Genomic DNA, 27,168 nt, shown 5'->3' with positions numbered 1-27,168 from the left:
GGCCTATGAATTTCTTCTGGGCACATCCAACAGGAATGGTTAAGTATTACCAATCCACTTCATAATGCCAGAACGAACTTTAGTCCCATGGTCATAGAGCTAGAGCGGATGGAGGTGAGGGTACGTAGGTGTATGTATGCGTGGTTCTGGGGATCTGGACTCTGCCCTCACTTTGTAACCCTTGCTCAGAACACTGGGGTCGCTTCCACTGGAGAGACTCCACGGTAATTCTATAAGTGTCATTAAATACTCAGTTCACCAAGGTTGACCACCTCCGTTGTTATAGGATGATGCAGCATCTGCAGAAGCGCTGTCTGCTGCCCCCTACTGATGGGGGTGGAGTGACAAGTGCGAAGTAGGCATGGACTTTAATATTGGGTAAATGGGTCCTGAGTCTCTTGATTCCAGCCCGTGTGATTTGCTGGCAGTCATAGAGTTCTATCCGCTCAAGGCTGTGACAGCTCTTCAAGTGCTCCAGGGATGCGTCTATGATTAGTGGGCAGTTGTCCAGCTCAATCACCTCCAGCTGGTCATGGGCGCAGGCCCCATTCCCTAGGTGACGAATTCCATCATCTGTGATCAGCTCACAGTGAGATAGACTCAATACTTGTAGTCGAGGACAGTGTATAGAAAGTTGGATTAATGTGCTGTTATCTGAACACATTCTTCCAGGTCCATCTTTTCAAGTTCATGGCAATTCCTGGCCAAAGTGGTAAAGCCCACATCTGTTAATTGTGAACATCTTGCTACTTCTAATATTCTAAGCCGAGGGCAGTTCTGACCTAGAGCATTCAGGATGGCATCTGTGATGTTGGAGCAGCCAGAGGCACAGAGGGACTATAACTTATGGCACCCTCTGAATATAGTAATGAGACCTTCATCTGTGATTTGTAAGCAAGTCTGTAAGTTCAAAGTCACCAGTTCAGGACAGTGTGCACCTATGTACTTGAGAGCTTCATCTTCTAGCTGTGTGCAGCCCTTTAAGAATAAGGCCTTGAGACCTCCACAGCCTCTCACTAGTGCTTGAATGCCATCCTTGGTTACTTGGTCACACCAGGAAACGTTCAACTGCTCCAACAGTGGACATCCCTCACTCAGAGCTTTGAGAGACATATTTGTTATTGATGTACAGGAAGCTAAGTCAAGATGCCTAAGTTTGGAACAGAACTTGCTAAGGCTAGTACACGTAGCGTCTGTAGTCTTTGTACACCCGTTTAGATTCAGGACTTCAATGTTCCTACAGTTTTGTGCAAAGGTCCTTAATGCATTGTCTCCTACTCCAAGACACCCACGAAGACTTAGCTTTCGTAAAAAGCCCCCACATCGTTTTGAAATATTCTCCACTACTCGGCCCTCAATATCCCTCTGGAAATCAAACAGGTCAATTCGCTGCCAGTTACTGCCATCCAGAGCCAGAACATTCCAGGCCCTCGAGACCTGAGCACAGCGACATAAGGTAACAACATCCAGAAAAGAAAAAATCCGTAACAGGAGTTCTTTGGGAAGTTTTTTATTGATTACAGCTTCATCACTGTTTGAGAACGCCTTGAACCCAAAGTGCAGCAGGCGGTCCCTGCTCGGAGCCATTTTCCTCCTGTTTCTGGATGCCTCTCAATTTAGGCAGTGCCGCCGTAGCAGCTGCCGCCGCCTCCCCCGCCCCGGGAGCTTGCATTACGGGGTGCTGCAGGGAGGCCTGGGGGGCCGCTCCGGGGCGGGAGGCCCCCTGTGCATGGCTAGGGAAGGCAGGGCCTCGGTGCGCCGAGGGCCGTCCCCGCGCCCCGGTGTGGTCCGGGGGTGGCCGCGAGGCCGCACCTCGGGGCTAGGTTCATATAGTTCTTAATCAGCCACTCCATCTTTGCACATAGAGGAAACAGCTGGCATACTTAGACATCCCCAAATGTACGCGGCAATTTTTGTGTTAAAATACAGGCATTTGTAAACAGATACATATAACCACAATCTCCTTTGATTTGAAATATCAGCATCGTTTGGGAGATGATATTAGTCGCATAATACTTATTATTTGAAAAATAGCAACTTATCTGATAAAGGAAAAAAACACAAGGATTGCTTTGAATTTTGGTGAGACAGTCGCTGCCACTCCCCCTTGAAGTCAGTGTCAGTGTTTGTCCAGGTTGGACTTGAGCTTCGTGTTGCTGTGAGTGCCAGCAGGTGGCGCAGGCGCACCACGCAAATGGTCTCAAATGTTCACAAGTAGGATGGGTTTCCGGAATAAAAGCTGTGTAGTTTCCGAACATTGAAATGTTAGTGTGACTGAGTTTTAAAGTAGCTGTTTCAATGATAATCCATACCACCACTGCTTTTTATGACCACTTTAAGCATAAAAACTAAAACACTTAACATACCTCTGACATTCTACCTCTGAGCTACACCCTCAGCCCTATTTTTTATTCTTTATTTTGAAACAGTCTCACTAAGTTGCAGAGGGTCTCACAAAGTAGCTGAGGCTGGCCTTGAACCTGTGATCCTCCTGTCTCAGCCTCCCGGCTCTTGAAATAGTTTTAAAAGGACAAATCATCACATTGTTTATATCCTAATGTAAAAACTTTTTTCTCTGTGTATTATCTCTGTGCATGTATATGTACGTACACTTGCACAACTATAATCATGAAGTCATGTTTTGCTTTTTTCTTAGTAATTCTCAACGTTTATAATCAGAATTTTCATAAAATGAATATTTTTTCTACAAAGCTAATAACCTGTTGTTGATACGGGCTCTTTCCAGAGGACTATGGTAATTCACATTGTCTACAGCATATGAACATTGTATTGGCTTGATTCATAATAGTTAATATTCTCATTACTTGTGTTCTTTTTTGGGGGGGATGAATCCAGGTGTTCTATTCCCAAACTACACCCCAAGCTCTTTTATTTTCTGTTTGGAAGCAAGGTCTTACAAAGTTGCTGAGAGCCTGAGTTACTGAGGCTGGCTTCAAGTCTGTGATCCTTCTGTCTCAGCCTCCCAAGTACTTATGTTAAGATATATTTAAACTTATTTGTCATTTTCTCATATTCAAATGAAAAAATCACAATACTTTAAAAATCCCTTCCTTTTTAAAGTACATATATTAATTCAGCAAATATTTGTTGACTTCTTTTAAGTCGTATGCCATTGCCAAAAACAGAGTAGACATTCTTGCATCAGAGGTTTGCAACTGGGGAAAATGGGCAAATAAATAGGCTACTATACTGTGGTGTCTTTAGGGAGGTGTAGGGTTATTGAAACTGTACACTGAAATCAGATGGCATTTCAAAATCTTTTTAGCCTTTTTTATCCTTCCTGAAATTCTAACACTTTTCTATTCTTAATAGACTCCATGATAAATTAGCCTTTGCTTCCCATGATTGGGACAGTTTGAGTTTGTGGTTCTCAGTGTGGCGTGTTGGGAGGAGCAGGACAGGTAGGAGCTGCAGCCTAGAGTTACTCATCTCAGCCTCTGGTATTTCATTATAGTGTCCAGAGTTGACCACCACAGTGTTTTCTTTACCCGTTTTCTAGTGTGAGACCTATTAGTCTCTAGGCGATACTTTCAGCCCACACCATCATTCTCTGCAAACTAAAGTGTGTTCGTTTACTCCGCTATTTCCTGAAATATGTCCTAAGGAAGATGAGCTCCACAAACTGTCCCGTGAGAAATGGAATCTGAGGTCAAATAAATTTGAAAACCATTCACATACCAACCCTACATCTCAAATTTCAAAATGCTCTAAGAAATACCTGCTCTAAGGTGGGGGTGGTGTCCCACGCCTGTAATCCCAGTACTTGAGAGGCTGAGTCAGGAAGATCATAGGTCCAAGGCCAGCCGCAAAAACTCCGCAGACTGTTTCAAAAGAAAAGAAAAATAGGGCCAGAAGGGAGGGAGGGAAACCTGCTCTAGGAAATACTACTAGAAAGAACACATCTTAACTCAGCATATCACATCCTAACTATGCAACAAAAATAACCTTTAAAATTTTTAATAGTCTATGGGACTAATAGGAACTTTTGAAAATATTTAAGCATTTAATTATTTCAGATGTTTTAATCCTTTCTTGATGCAATATTCCAGCCTTTAAGAAATATTTGTGCCGGGCGTGGTGGCGCACACTTGTAATCCCTGCACTTGGGAGGCGGAGACAGGAGGATCACGCAGGCTCGAAGCCAGCCTCACTTTCTTAAGAGACCCTGTTTCCAAATAAAAATATAAAAAATAGGTCTGGGAGTGTAGCCCGGAGGTAGAAGGGCTTCCAGGAACCCCAGTGACACCAAAAATAAAAGAAAAAGAAATATTTTTAACTTTTATTTATTTATTTATTTATTTTGGTGGTACTGGGGTTCCTGGAAACCCTTCTACCTCTGGGCTACACTCCCAGACCTATTTTATTTTTTATTTTGAAACAGGGTCTTACTAGGTTGATGAGTCTCACTACTTGCTGAGGCTGTCCTCAAACTTGTGATCTTTCTGGCTCAGCCTCCCAAGTACTGGGGTTACAAGTGTTTTATTTTTTCTATTAATGAGATCAGGCTTCATAATATATTCCAACTGCTAATTGTATCAAAAGGAATTTGAAAGTTGGGCGTAGTGGTATAAGGCTGTAATCCCAGTACTTGGGAGACTGAGACTATAGAATCACAGGTTTGAGGCCAGCTTTAGCAACTTAGTGAGATCTTGTTTCAGAATAAAAAAGAAAATGGGCTGAGTGTAGCTCTGAGAGAGAATGCCTGGGTTCAGTCTCCAGTATGCAAAAAAGAAACGAGTTTGAAAAGGTTTCTTTTTAGTGGATTTAAGTTAATGTTAGTAACATTGCTACTTTTTCATTAGACAAATTGCATGAAATGATTGTTTTCAAGTATTTTTTTTCCTATATTTTTAAGGTAAAGCTTTCCAGTCTGAATTTAGATGATCATGCAAAGAAGAAACTTATTAAACTTGTGGGAGAACGATACTGCAGGACCACAGATGTACTGACCATCAAAACAGATAGGTAAGAAGGAAAAGTTGAACAAAGGAGTCATATGTGTTTCTTTATTTTCTTCCAATATCCTGGCAGTCTGTTTAATGACATTACACTGAAGCTGGGCATGGTGGTGCCGCCTGCAATCCCAGTTCCTTGGAGGCTGAGACAGGAAGATTGTAGGCTCAAGGCCAGCCTTAGCAACTTAATTTCAAAATAAAAAATAAAAAGGACTTGGGTTATAGCTTGGAAGTAGAATGCCCCTAGGCTCAGTCCCCAATCCTAAACAAAAGAAAATAAATTACATTGAAGACAAGAGTACCCTTTAATTATGTCAGTTTATTGGATTAGAAAAGTTGTCTAATATATGTTTTAATATCCTCACACTAGCCTACATGTTTTTCATATATGTAGAGGCTTGCTTAACTACATTATCATTTTTAATCTTGATTTTTATGTATCCATGTGTATAAAACTCAGAAGATGTTAGCAGATAAAAGTGATGATGATTTGCTAGTAATTTTTTTTCTTGGTGCTGGTAATTGAACCCAGGACGTTCTATCTCAAGCTTCACCCCTCACTTTTTTATTTTTATTTTTTAATTTCGAAACAGGGTATCACACATGCATGTGATACTGTGCTCAGTTACTAGTGATTATTACTTAAATAGGGGTTTTTGTTTGTTGGTTTTTGTGGTTTTTGTGTTTGTGGTTATAGAATCAAGGTACATCTCATTCCATAAAGTAGAATATGTGTCATCTTAAACAGATCTTTACAAAACTTAAGCAGATGACAGGTACAATGGTGTACTCCTGTAATCCCAATTCTCTAGAAGTTGAGACAGAAGAATCACAGGTTTGAGTCCAGCCTCAGCAACTTAGTGAGACTATTTCAAAATGAAAAATAACTTTAAAAAGGGCTGGGGTGTAGCTCAAAGATAGAATACCCTTGTTCAATCCCCAGTACCAAAAAGCAAAACAAAACAAAGTCAAAGCAGATAAAAGTCTTGTGGTTCAAAACTTAAATTATTTCTGTAGAAACTTATCTAGGCACTTTTGTCAATAAGCAGAAATTTAGAGCCAAGACATTTGTAAATCCAGTATTAAGTTTATCATATGAATTTTTAAATCAAATGGTTTTCATTTGATATAAAGAAAGGTTATTAGTTTGTGTTTCCTAACTGGGTATTTTATTTCTAGAATTATACTTTGGTTGTTTCTAACTCATGTCAAAAATAGGCAACACTCACCTTTAGAGAAAGGGGAGTGGGTAAATGTCCTTTTTTCTCTGTTTCCATGCATTAGGTGGTATCAGCAGCAATTAGGTCTTACCTCATGAGTCTTCCTGTTGGAGGAAGGAACTTAACCACCATACAGAGATGGCAACAATGTGGAGGTGGAGAGTGCTTATCTGGGAAATGGATTTGAAATGGGTTAAGAATAGTGCTTTTACTACCCTTAAAAAGAAAAAAAGCAAGATCTCGTTGCATGTTTACTTTTCCAACTTTGAAAATACCTTTAAAATGTTACCATTTGCAACTGTAACTATCACATAATGCTGCCTTTGTTCTAAGTTGATAAGTATCAGTGTTGTTACAGATTGGGAGAATATGGTTTGAGGAAACTGTTCCCTGGGAACCCCTGCAAGAGGGTCCCGGACACACTTTCCCCCAACCCATAACAAAATCCAAAACGACCCAAACCAGAAAATTACCGCGGGTTCTTGTCCTAAGCTAAGAATAAATATGCATAGCTTGGACAGTTGCTGAAGATTTAAAGAAGTTTATTAGAAAGATAAAAATACAGAAAATAGAACTACAGCTCCATAGCAGACTGGCATGGAGGGGTGACTCGAAATGAATACACCAAAGGGATTATAATGGACCGGACTTTTTATACCCATGACCTCCATCTTGTTTATGTAATTCTGAGTAGTGAACGTCCCTGTTAGGTACCTCCCCTTAACCCTGAAAGGTACCTCCCCTAGCAAGGTGTGGTGAGGTGTCTCCTTTCATGAAGGTCGACCCCTCCTACCATCTTAGCTGGATTATCCAATCATGTAGATCTGTCTAGGAAAGGCCTAGTTCTCCCCTTTTAAGATCTGTCTTTAGATAAAGGCCTAGTTCTCCTCAACTAAGATCTTTCTTTAGATAGAGACAGGCCTAGTTCTCCTCTCCTATTGACTGGTTAATTGTTTGAGCTAGGTTAATTTACATTGGAATAGCTGCCTGTTTTAGGCAGAAGTCAAGTCCTTTCTTTACCCATGTCTGCTGCCATTTTGACACAACTATTTTTGAAATATATTAATAATCAGAGCTTTCTCAAATCTTCCTAGGCCTTTCCCAATACTGGCACAAGTGTATATATGTTTTATGGTAACAACTTTTAGAATAGAGAACCATTAAGTAAACATAAGTATAAATGGAGACCAGTATGGTAGTGTAGGACTGCAATCCCGGTACTTGGGAGGCTGAGACAGGTGGATCTCCAGGGCCCTAAGGCCAGCACATGGTGACTTAATGGACCTTGTCTCAAAATAAAAACTACCAAAGGCTGGGTGTGTAGCTCAGTAGTAGAGTGTCCCTGTTTCAATCCCATACAAAAAAGCATAAATAGCACAATCAATAATCTTTTGTCATGTCACAGATTTATTTTATATTAAAAGAAATTAGAACAATATTCTTCTGTATTATTACTCTAAAGGTTTATACCATCTCTTATGCATATGCAAGTTTTATTTAATTTTAGGATATCCATTCCATTTTTAATATAACAGCTACTGTGTAGCTTTATACAGTAGTGTAGCTCATTTTTAAACATTTCAGCTTTAGAGAATTCAAAATTAACATTTAGTTTAGCATTTGTTGTCTATTTGTATTTTGTTTTGTTTTGCTGAGATGGGGTCTCACTTTGTTGCCCAGGCTGGCCTTGAACTCCTGGACTAAGCACCTGCCTCTGCCTCCCAAGTAGCAGGGAATAAAGGCATACAACACCACACCCAGCTTGTCCATCTGGTTTTGTTTTTGTTGTTGTACTGGGAATTGAACTCAGGGTTGTTTAATGTTTGATGGCTCATAGGTGTGTGCCACCACCTGGATGTTTCTTAAATTAGTTCATTAGATATGCTATTGCCATTCAGCAGAATCTGAGATAGTGGAGTGAACTTAGATTGGAACTTAGTCATGTTAAAACTAGCATATGAAGTACCAGGTGAGGTGGCATATGTCTGTAATCCCATCTACTCAGGAGGCTGCAGCAGGAGGATCACAATTTTTTTTCTTTCTGCAGTACTGGGAATGAAACCCATGGGCATACTAACTCCAAGCTACATCCCTGGTCCTATTTTTTAGTCTTTTTATTTATTTTATTATTTTATTATTATTTATTTATTTATTTATTTTGGTGGTAGTGGGGTTCCTGGAAACCCTTCTACCTCTGGGCTACACTCCCAGACCTGTTTTTTATATTTTTATTTGGAAACAGGGTCTCTTAAGCTAGAGAGGCTGGCTTTGAACCTGCACAATCCTCTGTCTTTGCCTCCCAAGCGCGGGGATTACAAGTGTGCACCACCACACCCGGTGTCTTTTTATTTTTTGAAACAGGGTCTCACTGAGTTGCAAAGGGCCTTGCTAAGTACTGAGGCTGTCTGTGAACCATGATCCTCCTGGTCTCCGCCTCCGTAATGCTGGGATTACAAGCGTGTGCCACCATGCCCGGCTAGGAGGATCACAATTCTGAAGGCTGGTCTGGGCAACTTAGGACCCTGTCTCACAAGTACAAAGGGTTGGAGTGTAGCTCAGTGGTAAAGCATCCCTTGTTTCAGTCCCCAGTATCCGCAAAGGAAAAAAAATAGCATAAAGTTGTTATAATGTACAAATAGCTCCACTGGTGATAAAGCAAAGATAAAAACAAGACCAGTGTTCAAGTCTTTAAATAATGTGCTTCATAGACTATTCACAGAGAGAACCATGAAAGAATTATCTAATGTGTTTAGTAGATATTTTGTAAATTATTCTATATTTTTTATTTGGAAACAGGGTCTCTCTAAGTTGCTGAAGCTGACCTTGAACCTACAATCCTTCTGTCACAGCCTCCCAGGTACTAGGATTTCAGGTATCTGCCACTGTGCCCATCTCAGATATCTAAAATTTTGACTTTCTCTTTCTCTCTTTTAAGGTGCCCTTTAAGGAGACAGAATTACGATTATGCAATGTATTTACTAACCGTTTTATACCACGAATCTTGGGTAAGTGTGTGTGTGTGAATGTTTAATGATTTAGTCTATAGGATGTCAATGATGTTAACCTTTCAAAATATTCTGTGTGGCAAGTACTTAATTGAATACTTTGTGAAACGCCAAATAATCTGAGCATGTATGAAATGTTATAAGTAGCTCCTACTTATTCCAGAAGTAAAGATCTTAAATAGATTAATTTAGTCCATCTCAGGAATATCCTAAAATATCTTTAAAATTTAGAGTTTTAGACACTTGTGGGACAGTTTGGAAGATGTGACTTGCTTGGTTTTAAGTGAAAGTGGAAGATCCATCGTCATCTGTATAACTTGGGAATGTATGATTTGTTTTCCCAAAACTTTGTAGAAAAGGTACTTCGAATGTTTGTTAAAATTTAAGCTAACACTTAATATTTGACAACTATACAGTAGGAACAGTTAAGAGCAACTAATTATTTCACTAACAGTAAAAGTAGTATTCTGAAGTTTTGAGTTTTAGTAGAAGCATAAATCTTTATGAGAAGATTTGCTGTATGTAAGCATCAGTTTACCTGACTTCAAGTTCATAACCAGCTGGATGTGGTAGCACACACTTGGAATCTAGTGCTTGGGAGACTGAGACAGGATCCCAGGTTCAGGGCCAGCACCAGCAACTTAGGAATTTTATATATAAAATAGGACTGGTGTTTTAGTTTAGAGATAGAATGCCCCAAGTTCAATCCCCAGTACTACAAAAAATAAAATAGTTGGTAACCAATATGTTTAGTAACTGAAAGTTTAAATATTGCCAGTTGCAATGGTCCGTCATTATAATCCCAGCTATTTGGGAGGCTGAAACAGGTGGATCACAAATTTACCCTGGTCAGCATAGTGAAACCCTGTCTCAGAATAAAAAATTAAAAAGCCAAGCGTGATAGCGAGTGCTTGTAATCCTAGTACTTGGGAGGCCGAGACAGGAGGATAGGAGGTTACTTAGTGAGGCTCTCTGCAACTTAGTGAGATCCTGTTTCAAAATAAAGAACAAAAAGGGCTGAAATCCAGTGGTAGAATGCTCCTGGATTCAGTCCCAGCACATGCATTGTCTTCTGTCTTTCTACCTGTCTACACACACACACACACACACACACACACACACACACACACACACAGGGTTTTTGTTTGTTCTTTGGTGGTACTGGGGATTGTACTCAGAGGCATTCTGTCTCCAGGCTATACCCCCAGGCTTTTGTTTGTTTTTAAAACAGTGTTTTGCTAAGTTGCTAAGATTCTTGATAAATTGCTTAGGCTGGTCTTGAACCTGTGATCTTCCTTTCTCAGCCATTCAAATACTGGGATTATAGGCATGCACCACCATGTTCAGCTACAGTGTTTTAAATACTATTGTAAAAAAATTAAAATAAATTTAAATGATGCATTCAAATTTTGTTGTAGCTTGCCAAACAGGGGCTTGGTAGCATTTCACGTTAGGAATATTTAAAGTTGAATTTTGATAGAAGCATATACATTTATGAGGAAGAGTCATTCTCTTTAGATATTCAGAGGGCTTCTTATGAAATAGAGTTTAAGTTTGTTTATGAATTTTAGTTACATAATAATGTAGAAGTATTAGTGAAACAATTCAGTTCAATAAATGAGAACTTTCTAATGGAGATACCCAAAGACGCAGCAGGTGACTTAGATGGGTGGAAAATGTTCCTTGCGTTGGGCATGTAATGAAGATAAAGTAAAAGACAATGTATGTTCCTGAGACTGGGGCGTTACATGGCCCGAAACTTCTTCCAGCCCCAAGACACTGTGATTCTGTGAACACAGGAGAGGAGTTTCTAAACTGCTCACAGCATTTTCATTGATCTTAATATTAAAAATAATTTAACACAAGAGAATCAGTGGCAAGTGAAAGAAAAAAAAGTCTGTATTTCAAGGTCAGTAAAGAACAAAGAGTGGCCGGGAGCTTTTCTTCTTTTGCACATTCTCATTATCATCTTTCACGTGAATTTTCTAACCCCTGGCTTCAGGAGCAACATCAGAATAGCAGTAAGTCTCTTTTTCTTGTCAGCTGATTTAGAATGCCTTTGGCTGAGGCTAATGAACTTCCCTCTGAGCCATAGCATGGCTGCTGAGGTAGCTACGGCTCTGTGGCTGTTGCTTAAAGAGTTAACAGCAAATAATAAAATCCCACTAGTTTTGAATCTCTTAGTTTGCCAACAGCCTGTAAAATGAATTTGCCCCAAAGGAAATGACAGGCCTAAATAAATTCAGTGAAAGTTGACTTACTGGATTCTATCTGTGGTTCCATGACATAGAATGCAAACAGGCTTGTATTCTGCATCTGTGCAAGAAGCCTTTGGTCTTAAATGCCAATTACTTTGATGCCAGGATGAGTCGCCACATAGAACTGTCCTCAACAGATATAATTAAAGAATTCCTGTATTAAAATTGGCTCTCGGTCCTTTCTGACCAAGTACCACTAGTGAAGAAGCTTTAAGAGAATGCAGATGAGCCGTGCAACTTTGTAGAGCTGCCGGGACAGAGCTTTTATTGACTCAAAATTCTTTTTTCCTTCACCAGCATGAAATTCATACTTCAAATGGCTATTACCGCCTGGCACTGCATCCAGTATTTAGAGAGCCCCTGTTTAATCCATTGCTTAATTTTTTTAATAGGCTCACTTCTGAGCATTCAATACTGAAACTATGTGTGTGCCTTGGCTGCTTAGCCTTTCCACGGAGGTGACCTCTAAGTAGCATAGAGAGGAAGGTAGCTGGGACCTTCTTGGCAGTGCTCATCTAGACTTCAGTATAAGGACCTCACCGTTGTGTAATGCATGAGGCAGTTTAACCGTAGAAGCCCCAGAGTAGACTTCCGCAAGCACGGAGGTCACCAGGCCGAGGTACCACACAGAGGGCTTTCGGCACAGAGGTTAGCGCTGCTTTAAAGGGTGGTGATTCAGTGTGAGGACGGGGATGAGTAGAATATACGTGAGACCAGCCATGCTTAGCTGTGTAAAGAGGCAAGAGACTTGGGGAAATGTGGTTTGATGTATTAGCATTGCATATTGCTGCCGTAAGAGTGAATTACTTTTTAACAATTGGGGCAATTCAAACCTGGACTTCCATCCCAATTCCGTTATTTTCAAGCTGTGTAATCTTTGCCAACCTTTTAACCTCTGAGGGTCAGACTTCTAAGCATTTTTTGATAGATCAGGGAGACTGTAAAGTCTCGAGCAAATGGTGGGCTTTTAGTAAAATAGCTTTTAATATTGTTAATAATATTTAAGTGAAAAAACTCTCTTCCTAGGCCAGGCATGGTGGCGCACGCTTGTAATCCCCGCACTTGGGAGGCTGAGACAGGAGGATTGCCCAGGTTCGAAGCCAGCCTCAGCTACTTAGTGAGGCTCTCAGCCACTTAGTGAGACCCTGTTTCCAAATAAAGTATAAAATGGGTCTGGAAGTATAGCCCGGAGGTAGAAAGCCTCTGGGTTTCACCCCCAGTACCACCAAAAAAAAAAAAACAACAACAAAAAAACCCTCTTCCTTAGATTTTTAAATGCATTTATTTTCAATATCTATATATAGCTTACATTTAATTTGAAAGAGTTTATGCAATGATAGCCAAATCTGTACCCTACTGCGTTTAAATTTTTAAAACATGTATTCTCACAATTTGACATAACTGGTAATAGAAAAACTTCCTAAATTTTAACTTTTGTTAACTGATATTCTTTAAACCTTCCAAAAATAATTAGGTTAGAAATGATTGGAGGAAACATTTTGCAAAGGACTTGGGAAAAACATAGACTAAAACACAAACCCTGGGACAAAGAAAAAATAGATGTAGATAGTTGCTTTTTTAAAATTTAAATTTGGGTTATCTCTCTGGGTTTCCTGATAGTCCTATTGCTAAAAATACATATAGTATGGTTCCAAAAAGTCAGGTAACAATAATTTCTAAGTTAGATGATTTATGCTTGCTAATAGATTTTATTTTAAAGGGGATTCATTGAAAATACTTCTGATAAAAATGAATGCATTTTCCATGGTAAAGGCATCCAAGCCAGAGGAAGTATGTGCCACTGGGATGTGGGTGTTCATGATTCTTGTCACTGACATTTGGGTAGAGGTTTAGGACTTGGCTCTACAGATCCTTGGGATGACCCAGCCTTAGCTCAACTGTGAACATGAAACAAATATCCAGAGAGCAGAACTTGAATCTGTGCTGGAAGAACTACCTGGTGGGCTTGCTTTCCTGCCCGCTCTCTGATGCCAATGTCTTCTGATTGTCCTCAGAAGCCTTCCTCTTCTGGCTGATTGTGCTCTGTACTGGATCACTGACTTTCAGATAACCAGTTCTGCTGGGCCAGCCTCAGCTACTTAGTGAGGCCCTCTGCAACTCAGTGAGACCCTTTTTCAAAATAGAATGAAAAATAGGGCAGAGGGTGTAGCTCGGAGGTCGAATGCCCCTGGGTTCTATCCCCAGACCTGAAAAAAAAAAAAAAGAGAGATAGAATTTTTTTTTGGTAGTATAAAATTTTAGTAAAAATTATTAATTGATGTACATTAGCCAAACTTTATGCCTTTAGCAACTGATAGAATTTTACCACATTGTAGTTATTTTTAGATATTTCAAATTCTCAGATATGTAGTTTTCATATGGTTAGATTTTTTAATTTTTACTTATTTTTATTTTTTAGTTTATTTTTTTATTGGTGCATTGTAATCATACATCACATTGGAATACAAGACTTGAGAGGATATACAAGCACACATCATCCAATTAGCCCTCATCCAATCCCCATTCCATTCCCTCCCCTCCCTCGATCCCATGCTTGATTGGTGATTATCTTTGATACATTTGTTTACTTACCTCCTGAGTTTTAAAGAGGTTCCATTCTCCCCCATCCCATACCCTCTAATTGGTCACCTTAGTTGCTTTGCTATAGGGCCCTTTCTATAACTCAACCTCCTCTTGTTACCCCTTTCCTCCTAGTTATTGTTAATTAGGGGAAGCATCTGGTTTTTATTTTCTGTGATATTTCTCTGTGCATGCGGCATTGCAAGTTCCGATACCACTCTGGACGGCCCCAGTAGTGGCCTGGCCACCCGGAGGACTCTGAACCCAATCTCGCTGGCTCCAGCTCCAGACTTGCCTCATGGGAGGCCCCGATTCTGGCCTCGCTGGCCCCCGCACTGGCCTAACCCTTTGGCTGGCTCCCATCTCGGTCTCGGAGGCCCCAGCACCAGCCTTGCCTCAAGGCAGGCTCCGATCCCAGCCTCGCTGACCCTGACACTGGCCTAACCCCTTGGCAGGCTCCTATCCTGGCCTTGGAGACCCCAGCTCAGGCCTTGCCTCAAGGTAGGCTCCGATCCCAGCCTCGCTGGTCCCGGCACCAGCCTTACCCCTCGGTGGGCTCCAATCCAGGCCTCGGAGGCCCCAGCACTGGCCTTGCCTCATGGCAGGCTCTGATCCCGGCCTCGCTGGCCCCAGCACCAGCCTAACCCATCAGCATGCTCCGATACTGGCCTCGGAGGCCCCAGCACCAGCCTTGCCTCATGGCAGGCTCCGATCCTGGCCTCGCTGGCCCCGGCCTAACCCCTCGTCAGGCTCTGATTGCAGCCTCACTGGCCCCAGCACTGGCCTAACCTCAAGAGAGAGAAATTTAATTCTCATAGTTCTTGAGACCGGAAAACCAGAGGCCAGGGGGCCAACATTGGCTGGGGTGGGGTAAGGGCCCTCTTCCTGGCTTGCAATGGCTGCCGTGATGTGCAGAGAAAGAGGAAGCAAGCTTTTCTTCTCTTATGAAGGCCCTGGTCCCACCATGAGGGTTCTTTGTCTAACCCCTACTTTGTACAGATCGGAAGTTATTCCATCTTACTTTACTTTCTCTGTTGTCACTGAAGCACTTGACTACAGACATCTTTTCATAGATTGCTCCATGTAGGTTTATCAGGCCTATGTGTATGTGCTTCAAAGTGTCTAGATCAGTGTGAGGTAAGAATGTTAAATGACCTAATAATAGCTATTCAAAGAAACGTTACTGTGTGTATTCTTTTGAATTTGCTATAAACTGACTTTTTGTGTGTGTGATACTAGGAATTGAACCTAGGGGCATTCTACCTCTGAGCTACACCCCCAGGCTTAGTGGAAGGCCTTACTAAGTTGCTGAAATTGGCCTCAAACCTGCAGTCATCCTGTCTCAGCTTCCCATGTACTGGGATTACAGGCATGCACTACCATGCTAGGCTTATAAATTGACTTTTAAAGTAGGTTTTTATTTCTATGTATATACACAAGTAAGGTAACAAATTAATAGATAAACTAAGTAATGTAAATTGTGGGATCCTTAGATTAGCCAAACACAGAAAGAGAAAGGACATATGTTTTCTCTAATATGCTCAAGCTAGGGAGTATTCGGGATACCAGAGGGACTCCAGATAATGGAGGGGAAACCTCAGCAAAGCTAGAAAGGATAGGGGAGGAAGAAGGCTGAGGTTAATTCATGGAAAAGCTACATTTGGATATGTATACACATGGACACTCAGTATTGGGAGGGAGGGCAAAGGGGAAGCGGGGGGCAGGGGAGGACACCAAGTACTGTGTGAATATCTGCCACCGTCAACATGGTCCACGTTATGATGTGAGACTGTAGTGCACCAATTAAAAAAAAGTGACATTCTTGCTAAATGTTAGCAATAATTAGTCTACTAGTGTGGGTTCTTAATAACTATTAATGGGGTATTAAGTCAGAATTATGGCCTATATTCAAGAAATATTGCAGTAGTTCAAGATAATTAATTTTTGTGAATAATTTGAATTATATGTAGATCAGGTTTTTCATTTGATTTTTTTGCAAATTTTTGAAAGGAAGTATTCTAATTCTACATTATTTTGGAAGTTCTTAAAAAATATTTACTCCTGTGAGTTTATTTCATGATGCAGACTTGTATTTGACAAACTTGAGAATCTATATTCTAAAAATAATTGGCTTCTCCTAGCAAGTTGCATCTCTTTAACATGAAGTATATATTTTAACTCACAGTTTATACATAAATCTAACATTAGTCTTTGTTGTGTGTATTTTATTTCACAGTTTATGCATAAATCTACTAACATCAGTGTTTGTTAAATGCAGCTGGCTAACCACAGCAGTTGAACTCTAGTAATGGGTCTGAACATTAATGGTTGACCAGTAGCAGGGAAGAGTGACTACACCAATGGTGCAGTGACTGAGACAGAAGGATCCCACGTTCAAGGCTAACCTCAGCAACTTAGGGAGACCCTCTTTCAAATTTTAAAGAAAAGTTGGGGGAGAGGGCTGGGAATGTAGCTCAGGCATAGAATCCCTCAGGGTTCAATCCCTGGTAGCAAAAAAAAAAAAAAAAAAAAAAAAAGAGTTGACTCCATGCCACAGTAACTTGATTCCGGACAAATACATCTGGCTTTTTCTAAATGTGCAGCTGTGGTGTTACTATGATAGTCAGTGTGTTTGTTTCATTTTAAAGTCTAGACTTTAAATCTCCCTGCTATTTCAGATGATCCCCTTGGGTTAACACAAAAAGGAAACCAGTCTGGGTGTGGTGGCATATATCTGTAATCCCAACAACTTGGGAGACTGAGGAAGGAAGATTGAAAATTTGAAGCCAGCCCGAACAACCTGTGAGACCCTACCTCATAATACAGTTAGGCCAGGAGGTATGGAGGTGCAAGCCTGTAATCCTAGTAGGCTGAAACAGGAGGATCACAGGTTCCAGGACAGCCTCAGCAACATAGACTCTGAGCAACATAGCAAGACCCTGTTTCAAAACAAAAATAAAAAGTGCTGGGGGTTGTAACTTGGAGTTAGAATTTTCCTGGGTTCAATCCCCAGTACCACACATACACACACAAAAATTAAGTTAAAAGGGCTAGGAATGTAGTTTAGTGGTTGAATGCTTGCCCAAGCACGTGCTTTGAGTTCACTCTCTGGTGCCATGTGTGCTCATGCGTGTGCGAACACCCACATCCCACACACAAAAAGAGGCAGGAGAGGAATTATTACCTCTTTAAAGTGTTTCAAAACAATGTTTTTTTTTAATTCAAAGCATTTAGAATGGCCATTTTAAATTAGTGCTAACTTTGGAGATCTGGAACCAGAGACTTTATCTTATTACAGGTTCTTGATGTTTTACAGTGAGAGGCTGAGACCTAGAGGAGACCTAGAGGAGTACCTGTTCAAGGTCACAGGAGCTTATCAGCAGAATTCAGACATGAACTACAGCTTCAGGGCCTCATTCTTCATACAGTGTCATATGCTTTAGTTTTGCTCAACTTTGATTTCTAGAATATTAGCAATGAAATCAAAGCTGACTTTAGCTGCTCGTTTGCTGTCTTCTCAAATTTAGCAAATGACTCATAGAAACTTCATCCGTCTCTACCACCTGTTTTCAGCTGGGATCATACATGCCTCACCTGTGAAGCTGCTTAAACTGCCGCTGCCTGGGCCCTACAGAACAACTCTAGCTTCGCATGCTAAGCCCTGATTGGGACTGTTTCCTCAGTCTTTGAGTGTTATTTGTCTGTGGCACTGAGCATTGAACCCAGGGCAGTTCTACTCTCCTCGACCTATTTTATTATTTTGAAACAGGGTCTTGCTAAGTTAATGAGTCTCACTATTTACTGAGGCTGTCCTTGAACCTGGAATCCTCTTGTGTCAGCCTCTCAGGTACTGAGATAATAAGGTGCACCACCATGCCTGGCTTGAGTGTTGTTAAGGAGGAAACTGATTAGAAGTCTGCCTACCTCTTGCAAGACTTGTGTCTAGTGACAGAGCCAACAGTGTGGATGGGAATTAGAATGAGAGGGTGGGAAGAAGATAGAAGAAGGATTTGTTTATCACAAGTAGGAGTTTAGACTTGATGCATACAGCAGCGGGCAGCTCTTGTAAGTCCTCGAGCAGGAGGGTGACGCATTGAGGGTAACCGTCTATGCATCTCAGATGTGTTGCCCTCAGATAAGATCTTGTTTTACTTCTGTTGTATACGTAAAGACCTTTTTAAAAAAATGATAATAATAAACTCATGTTCTTCCCCCATTCTGTGACTGAAGTCACAAATCTGTGCATTATACAATTTTCCTTCCCTCTCTCCTGTTAACCCATCTTCTGAGCTTTAGCTTTTAAGTACCTGTTAATGCTATTTCCTCCTCTTTTTCCTTACCGCTACTGCTCCAGTACAGGTCTCTATCATCTTTCACTGAATAATGTGACAGCTCTCTAACTAACTCCCTGTTTCACTCACCTCCCATATTACTGTTAGAGTAAATTGTTCTAAAACACAAGTCTGTTATATCGTATTCCTTTATAAAATATCTCCGTGGCTTCCCAATCCCTTGGTAAAGTCTAAACTTCTTAGCATGTCATTCAGAGCAATTCGCCACCTCATTACTAGCCACTCAGGAAAGAGAGGATCTGTACCCTACTCCTCAGCTATAACTTGAAAGAGATTTTGTCCATAATATATTCTTTCATAACTTTGCATGTGTTATTCTTTGCTTATCCTTTTTTCCAATTAATCAGTATGTGAATCCTTTAATACACCTAAAATGTGGCCTTTCTTAGTTAGATGCTTCCCGCCGGTCCTTTCCCCCTTTCTCCATTTAGCATCGATTGTCTTACATCCGGCAGTTGCCTTTGTATACATCTGTCTCACCCCGTCAGACTGTGTGATCACTGGAGATATGGATTATATAGTTCATTCATCTCTTATCTTCCCAGCGTCTAGTACGGCGTCTGGCATATCAGCATTCCATAGATCTAAGTTGAATTGAATTCCCTGAAATACTCAGTTAAAATTTAGCTTTGGTAGCTGAAAGAATTGGCAGTAATCTTTCTTCTTTCACTTTTCATCCATTATGAATATTTGCCTCTCCCTACTTTTTATGATCTTCAGATTCCATGTTTTTTTTTTTTTTAATGGTTAAGCTGTTTTCCCTCAGATAGCACAATGCCTCACTTGTGATCAAGAGCAGTGGAATATTACTGTGATTCATTTCCCTGGGCAAAGGGAGTTGTAAATAAGATGGTAGGAGGTGACAGATGTGTGTGTCGAGTAAAGCAGACGTTTTCTTGCCTTCTCTCACTTTAGAATGTGCTTAGCGTTCCATCAATTAGCCAGCATGTTTTTCTTTGTATTAAATTGATGCTTACAGGGGGTGGGGAGATGGTAGGTTCAAGTTAAGTGATTCTTTTGTTCTTTTAATATTCTTTTTACTATGTCTCTGTGTTCCTTAGAACATGTTGTTCTACCACTAACAAGCCAGTGTGGTTTTGGGCAAATTCTTTCATTGCCCTGGGCTTCGGTTTCCTGGTCTGTAAAAGAGATGATAATAGTCCTCGCTCACGGGCTGTGTGAGCGCTCGCTGGTTAATCCATGGAAGGGGCTTCAAGCCGAGCCTGGCACGCACAGCGAGCCTGCTCCTGGCGGGCCTGCCACGCCCTGCCTCCTGTCCTCACTGGCCTGCGTTGTTCCGTCCTTGACTGCGCTGAGCCCTTTCAGCCTCAAGTCCTTACGGGTGCCGTTTCCTCCCCTGGGACCACAACCTTCATCTGACTGGCTCCCACCCAACTTCAGGTCTCCCACAGACTGGAAGTTCCAGGCGAGCACAGTGCCTGGCACAGTAGCTGGACAGCAAAACTTACTGAATGGATTAATAAACGAGCAATCGAGCCAACTGGAAGAGAGAGCAGCATCACATGCAATGGAATGTTGCTGCTTCTAGGGCCGTGGTCAGGCAGGGAGGAAATGAGAAACGGCATATGTGTATGTGTATGTTATATATACACTTAAAGATTAAGTCGTGACTACAGAGTCAGTGATTCAAGAATTAAAATAGGTGTCTATAATACAGGTGAACTCTGCTAAATGATGATCAAGTTTAGCTTAACAATGAAATTTTGATTGCTCCTAGTAATTTAAATATGCTGCTGTTTGTGCCTTAAAATTAGTACGTTCCAGCTGGACATGGTAGCGCATGCCTAACTTGGGAGGCTGAGACAAGCTGAGATGAGGATTGCAGGTTTGAGGACAGCCTTAGCAACACAGCAAGACACTGCTACAAAATTCTTTAAAATTTTAAAAGGGTTGGGGGTGAGCCAGATGTGGTGGTACACAATTGTAACCCCAGTACTTGGGAGGCTGAGACAGGAGGACTGATTGTAGGTTCGTGGCCAGCCTCGGTGACTGAGTCCTCCTTTTGACTTCCTCTCCTCTTTCGTGGCCGTTGACTAGTTCAGAATGTACAGTCCACCCAAAGGCAGGAGGACAAGGGGAGAGACAAAACTAAAAAATTACACAGAACTAAATTCCGTCTTTAGATTCCGGCTCCACAGCAGGAGTGTGCTCCTATTGGCCTCCCTCCAGTCGCTGTGGCCAGAACTGCAGAGCCATGCGGGACCGGAAAACCTTGCTGCATCAGTCAGGGATCTGCACAGAGCAGTTGCTGGCTGGTATTAAATGAATTAAAAAAAAAAAAACTGACCTAGATTAGGCTCCTGTGAATCAAAACACTACCGAGTTAATAATGGTATTGCAGTTATGAGCAAAAGCTTTAAAAATAGTCCTATTTTTCGGGTTACTTGAGATTGAACACATTCTGCCTCCAAGCTCTACTCCCAGGCCTATGTTTCATTTTTATTTTGAAACAAGGTCTTGCTAGGTTGATGAGAGTCACACTACTTGCTAAGGATGGCCTTGAACCTGTGATTCTTGTGTCTCGGGCCTTATAAGTATTGAGATTACAGGCGTGCACCACCACGCCCAATTTAGTCTTTATTTTTTAAAGAAAAATACGGATATAGCACACAAATGAAATGACATCATGTCTAGAATTTTCTTCAAAATAGTTCAGTGGGAGAGGGCAGTGGGTAGAGGCATAGATGAAAGAAGACTAGCTGTGAGCTGTTAAAATTGGGTACATGAGAGTTCATTGTGCTGTTCTCTACTTTTATGTATTTAGATTTTCTCTAAGAGGATTTTTTGATCATGAAAACAAAACTGTATTTAGGAGAGTTAGTGGCCTCATAAAATGATTGGCATATAAGTTAATTTTAATTTGTTCTAGCGTCAGTATTATGTTTGTATATGGAAGTGTTTCTTGCTTTAGCCAACTCTTTTTTTTTTTTTTTTAACCCTGAAGGAAATTTTCAGCAGTTGTTTAATAAGCAGTGTATTTTTTTCTAAGATACTTAGAATGTATATACCAGTTTTTAGCTTGGGAACCCAGAGATTTCTACCTTCTTGTACTGCCTAAGGCCTCTAGTAGGTTCTCTATAAATGTCTTTTGGAAGAATGCCCCGTAGTGGTCATAAACCACAAGGGAACTTAGTCTGCCAAGCTGTTTTCTTGATATTTATTTGTTTAAGAAATCTTAGGGGGTGTGTGTGTGTGTGTGTGTGTGTGTGTGTGTGTGTGTGTGTTTCCTGTGGGCTTTTCCATCATTTGGATTTTGCTGATTGTGTCACCATAGCATAACATTTTTCTCTATTACACAGATATATTTTGTTTATTTGTTTGGTACTGGGGATTGAACCTAGGGACATTCTACTACTGACAACCCCCCAGTCCTATTTTCTTCCAGCCTCTTTTCTTGGTCTCCCAAGTACTGGAATTACAGATATGTGTACCACCACGCCTCTCTTGAAATCTTCATTTTAAAATCCATATTGTTTACCTTTTTTCCCTTTTTTTCCCCTGCAATATTGGAGATGGAACCCAGGGGCATTCTTAACTCCAAGCTATACCCTCAGCCCTATTTTTTTATTCTTTATTTTGAAACGGGGTCTCACTCAGTTGCAAAAGACCTCAGTAGCTGAGGCTGTCCTCTAACCTTATCCTCCTGTCTCAGCCTCCCAAATGCTGGGATTACAGACGTGCACCACCATGCCTGGACTTCTGTTTTCTTTACTATTAGTCATAGTTATTTTACAGTTTTGTCCACGTATCTTAAAAGACCCATAACGCTAGACGTGGTGGCGCATACCCGCACACGCTCATCTCCCAGAAGACCCTCTGATGCTCCAGGTGACCCTGTTCATCAGAAAGAACTGCCTCTTTCCTTTTGAGCAGACAGGTTCAGAGCGCATCATTTTAATTCAGTCACAATTGAGTTGAGATACTTGCTACATAGGAAGTATTCAATTTGTTGGAATTACTGTTGTTATTGTAATTGGATTTTATATTCAGCTATACATAGTTGAAATCCTGAAGCTAGAATATGTGGAAAACATGAATTTTGCTCAGTTTGCAGCTGAAGCCCAACCCGGTAGTGTGTTGGTAACAGGATTAAGAAGCTACATTTCATAGAACTTAGTTCATTTCCCTCACCAGTGGCTGTCAAGAACGATAGGAGTTTTTCTCCTGTAGAGATGGTGCAGGGTTTCCTGGCCGTTTCACGTGAGTGTGCACACAGAGGACTCTATGCTGAGATTCTTGGGCTGCATGTCGTTGGCCCTGGTGTTCCAGGCTCAGCCGGCCGGCCGCCTTGAGGGCCGAGGGAATCACACGGCACGCCAGCGTGCCCGTGCCGGGCTAGGGAGGGACAAGTGGAATGTTGGACGTTGCTGGTGGCCCCCCCTTGGTTACTTCCTCTGTACGAGCATCTCCTAAAGCATTTTTAGAAGGCCCGGGAAACTTGGAATTGTTAAGCAGTTAAGTCTTAATTGCTTGTCTTAGAGCAGTAGAGGACCGATGGGATTTTACTTTACTGTTTTACTTACTGCTATTAAAAGTTTGCATTGACCTATTAAGTGTTCTTCACCTTAAGTTAGAGTTATGAAGAAACAATGACATTGTCTTACAACATTTAAAGTGCTTAATGTAGGGCATTTGATTTTTTTTAAGAGACGTAATTTTCTTTCCCCAAAAATTACAGTAAAAATTAGGGTAATTTTGTGGCTGTTTTAATGTACAAATTTAGTTTGTTAGAGATTATTTGCAGCAGTATTGAAGGGGAAGTCACAACAGGCAGTTTCACATTGTCCCCACACCTGTCTTTCAAACCCTGAAGCCTCCCTCCCAGATATAATAGGGATGCAGAGTGGATTCTCAACTGGATATTTCTAGAACACAAGCTGGGTCACGGTCCTCAGCCATCAGTGTGAACTTAGAATAAGGGACAAATATACAGGAATTGTAATTTGCAGAAACCCCACTTTGGCTTGTGAGTTTGGGGGCCAGGGCAGACAACCGTGTCCTACTGGTTTCTCTTGAAGGATACACAGTTTTCTGTGTATTCAAATCCTGGTGCTCCTCTGTAGTAAGAGAACCTTTTCCTTGGGCCTCAGTGATTCGAATGGAGTTTGATGATTTGGTGACTTCGTAATGGCCAGTTCATGGTCACTGAATCTCCTCTTCCCTTTTCACTAGCTCTTGTAGAGATGGGGATAAGAGGTGGCCTGGTAGAAACTGTTCACCTGGCCACACTTAGCTCTGATTAGACTTGGAGCTCTGTCTGCTCAAGCTGGCGCTCTTTCAGTGGGGTTCTTCAGAGGTAGAGTATTATTTCTGGGAGCCTTACAAATATACTTTACCTGTAGTTTTTTTTTTTTTTTACCACCTTTAAAAGCTGTTACACAAAGCTGGATATGGTGATGCATGTATATCTGTAATCGCAGTACTTGGGAGGCTGAGACCAGGATAACAAGTTTGTGACCACCACCAGCAACATGAGGCTCTCAGCAACTGAGAAGAACCTCTTTCAGAAGAAAAAAATAAAATGGGGGTGTAGCTTAGAAGTAGAATACCCGAGTTCAGTCCTTAGCACGAAAAAGAAAAAAAAATGTTACTATTCAGAATAGTAGATGATAACATAATAGCGCATAACTCAGAATATTGTTACATATTAATTTGGAAAGAATATGGCTGGTTTTCAGCACCTCTTTGAACCAGGGCAGATTACAAATTAGCTAGTTTGGTTTTTCACAGAATATTATATCCATTTAAATCACAAATCTGAATTATATTACCATAAAACCTACCCATATTCACAAAAATTCATGGTAATAATTTTTGTAGGAAAAAACGAATACTAACAAAAATTATTTCTTATAGAAACAGAAAATAAAGATAACAGAAAAACAAAATATATGGAGCCATGTGCAGTGGTATATGCCTATAATCCCAGTACTTGGGAAGCTGAGACAAGGAGATCATAGGCTAGAGACCCTGTTTAAAAATAAAAAATAAAGAGGGCTGGAGGTATAGCTTAGAGGTAGACTACTCCGGTTCAATCTTCAGTACCAAAAAAAGAAAAATAAACATACAACACGTGAAGTCATTATGACAAAAACCGTAGCATACTAATATGTATGTGTACTTCATTTTTAAAAAATTTACTATAATAATTAATCTTTCCTATCATTTCCACAGCGTGTTACAAGGGAAAATACTTATCTCGATCCTCGTTATTTTTAACTCATAAATGTCAAATGATGTGTTAAGATTTAGAGAATAGAAATAAGACGCCGGGCATGGTGGCGCACACTTGTCATCCCAGCATTTAGGAGACTGAGACCGGAGGATCACGGTTCGTGGACAGCCTCAGCTACTTAGGCCTTCCGCAACTTAGTTAGACCCTGTTTCAAAATAAAGAATAAAAAACAGGGCAGGGGGCGTAGCTCGAAGGTTGAGTGCCCTTGGTTTCTATCCCCAGACACACACAGGAAGGAAGGAAGGAAAGAAAGAAAGAAGGAAGAAAACGAGTTCTCTGTATTTGTTGAAAAGCAGGATAGCTTTTTGAAGGGTGGTCCTGGGGATTGAACCCAAGGTCATTCTGCCTCTGAGCTACACCCCAGCTCTATTTTATTCTTTTGAAATAGGGTCTCATTAAGTTGTGGAGGGTCTCACTAAGATGCTGAGGCTGGCCATGAATCTGTGATCCTCCAGTCTCAGCCTCCCAAGTACTGGGTTTACGTGTGTGTGTGTGCCACCACACCCATCATCAGGATAGCTTTTAAAGTTAAACTTGCAAGGCAGATAAATTGCAAATTGTGCAGCTAGGACTAGTGAGAGGTAATAGCTTGAAAGGCATGTGCAGCCCCAGGCTGGACAGCAGTGCTCGATGTGGGTTGGGCAGAGTCAGGCACAGCGCACACCAGTGTTGACCAGGCCCTCCACATTCTCCCCTGAAACAAACAAAGCTTCCTTGCCTGTGGTAATATTTCTCAGAACTCAATTTTGTTTCTTTCAGAAAACTGAAGATTGGGAAAAAAACAAGACCGAAGCAGACATGGATGAGTATGTATGGAAAAACAGCACCTCAGAAAAAAATGTCCTGGGAACACTCGTGCAGATTAAAGCTGCTGAGAACGTGGCGGTGGATCGAGAGGAGCTCCTCAGAACCAAAGAAGTTGAGGATTACCAGAAGTCTGTTGTCAGTCTTAAGAACGAGGGGGAGAATGAAGCTACCCTTTCTCAGTACAAAGAGTCTGTGAGGAGAATATTAAATTTGACGTGAATTAAGAAGTAGGAAATCGCTTCATTGCGATGCATGTAATCAAATCCCATTTGCTATTAAAGCAGGAACATTTAACAGCCATCCTTTTGCCTCGGAGTTGAGACTGTCTCTGCTTTCATACTCGTGTGTGGTGACAGGGAAAGAAATGGTTTTGGAGCTGGTGGTACCTGCCAGTAATCCAGCACATGGGGGGCTGAGACAGGAGGATTGCATGCTTAAGGCCAGCCTCGGCAACTTAAGGAGGCTTTCATCAGTTTAGGTAGACTCTGGTTCCAAATAAAAAAATAAAATAGGACTGGGAGGTAGCTCAGAGACAGAAAGTCCTGGGTTTGCCATTTGGTACCTACAACACAAAACAAAACAAAAACACACACACGTGGTTTTGGTTGTTTAGAAAACGAGTCCAGAACCCTGGCCTCGGCTTGCAGTCCAGCGCTCTGCTCACACGCCCAGTCTATATGATCCCCCTACACAGTTGCCAATTCTGTGTTGAAACAGGCTCTCCTGAGTATTTTGTAATCTAAGACGCTCGTTCCATCCCTCCCTTTTAGGAGCGCGTTATGTCGGTCCACGTCTGTTTAGCATTCTACAGCTCATTGTGTCAAGCCCAAGCTGGCGGAAGGAACAAGTGAAGATTAGCTGTGTTCACCCCTCTTACTGTCCAGCTAGAAATGCCAGGGCTCAGCAAAGAGGACAGGTACGAGAACACTGACTGAGCTGGGAGAGGAGACAAAATGAAAACATGCTATTAAAACATTGCTGTTAAAGCAGGAACGTTTAACAGCCATCCTTTTGCCTCGGAGTTGAGACGGTCTCTGCTTTCATACTCGTGTGTGGTGACAGTGGAAGAAATGGTTTTGGAGCTGGTCTTACATGCCAGTAATCCAGCACGTGGGGGCTGAGACAGGAGGATTGCATGCTGAGCTCTGTGCCAGTTCTGTGTTGAAACAGGCTCTCCTGAGTATTTTGTAATCTAAGACGCTTGTTCCATCCCTCCCTTTTAGGAGCACGTTATGTTGCAAACATGCTGAGGGACATGCATGCAGTTTAGCTGTTGACTTAGTGCCTTGTTTTTGTTTTGGTGCTGGTGTTTCAAGGTAGGGCCTCCTGCATGCTAGGGGCATACTCTCCCGCTGCGCTTGGCCTGCCACCTCCACTTCGGGGGAGGGAGTGTGTGTGTGTGTGTGTGTGTGTGTGTGTGTGTGTGGCTGGAGATTGAACGCAGGGGCATTCTATCTCTGAGCTGTGCCCCCAGCCTTGTTTTTTTGTTGTTTTGTTTTTGTTTTGAAATAGGAATTTGCAAAGTTGCCGAGCCTCACTAAGTTGCTGAGGTTGGCTTTGAACCTGTGATCCTCCTGTCTCATCCTCCAAAGTACTGGGGTTATAGGCGTGTGCCACTATGTCATTTCAGCTCATTTCAGTATTTTTAAGTGTATCTTCAGGTCATATCACTTCAAAAGTTATTGACAGGTGATTAATTTATAATCACACTAAA

At 41.4% G+C, this 27,168-nt stretch overlaps 1 protein-coding gene and 1 pseudogene across 2 annotated transcripts in view; one reads left to right on the top strand and one right to left on the bottom strand.

The window, feature by feature from the left end:
- Nucleotides 1-25,673, top strand: part of MRPS35 (mitochondrial ribosomal protein S35) — a gene marked incomplete at its 3' end in the record, with an annotated part of 40,464 nt that extends 14,791 nt beyond the window's left edge. The window contains exons 4-6 of the mRNA XM_080705117.1: nucleotides 4,877-4,986; nucleotides 9,132-9,201; nucleotides 25,407-25,673. Of these exons, the coding sequence (XP_080561243.1) occupies nucleotides 4,877-4,986; nucleotides 9,132-9,201; nucleotides 25,407-25,673 (447 nt within the window). The remainder of the gene's footprint in view (nucleotides 1-4,876; nucleotides 4,987-9,131; nucleotides 9,202-25,406) is intronic.
- Nucleotides 281-1,587, bottom strand: LOC308270476 (F-box/LRR-repeat protein 20-like; annotated as a pseudogene). The gene has a single exon. The product of its transcript is annotated as an F-box/LRR-repeat protein 20-like (transcript).
- Nucleotides 25,674-27,168: the final 1,495 nt, after the last annotated feature.

Source organism: Muscardinus avellanarius (assembly GCF_963383645.1).
Source record: "Muscardinus avellanarius genome assembly, chromosome: 11".
Classification (NCBI taxonomy): domain Eukaryota; kingdom Metazoa; phylum Chordata; class Mammalia; order Rodentia; family Gliridae; genus Muscardinus; species Muscardinus avellanarius.
This window is presented reverse-complemented; position numbering and strand designations above follow the sequence as displayed.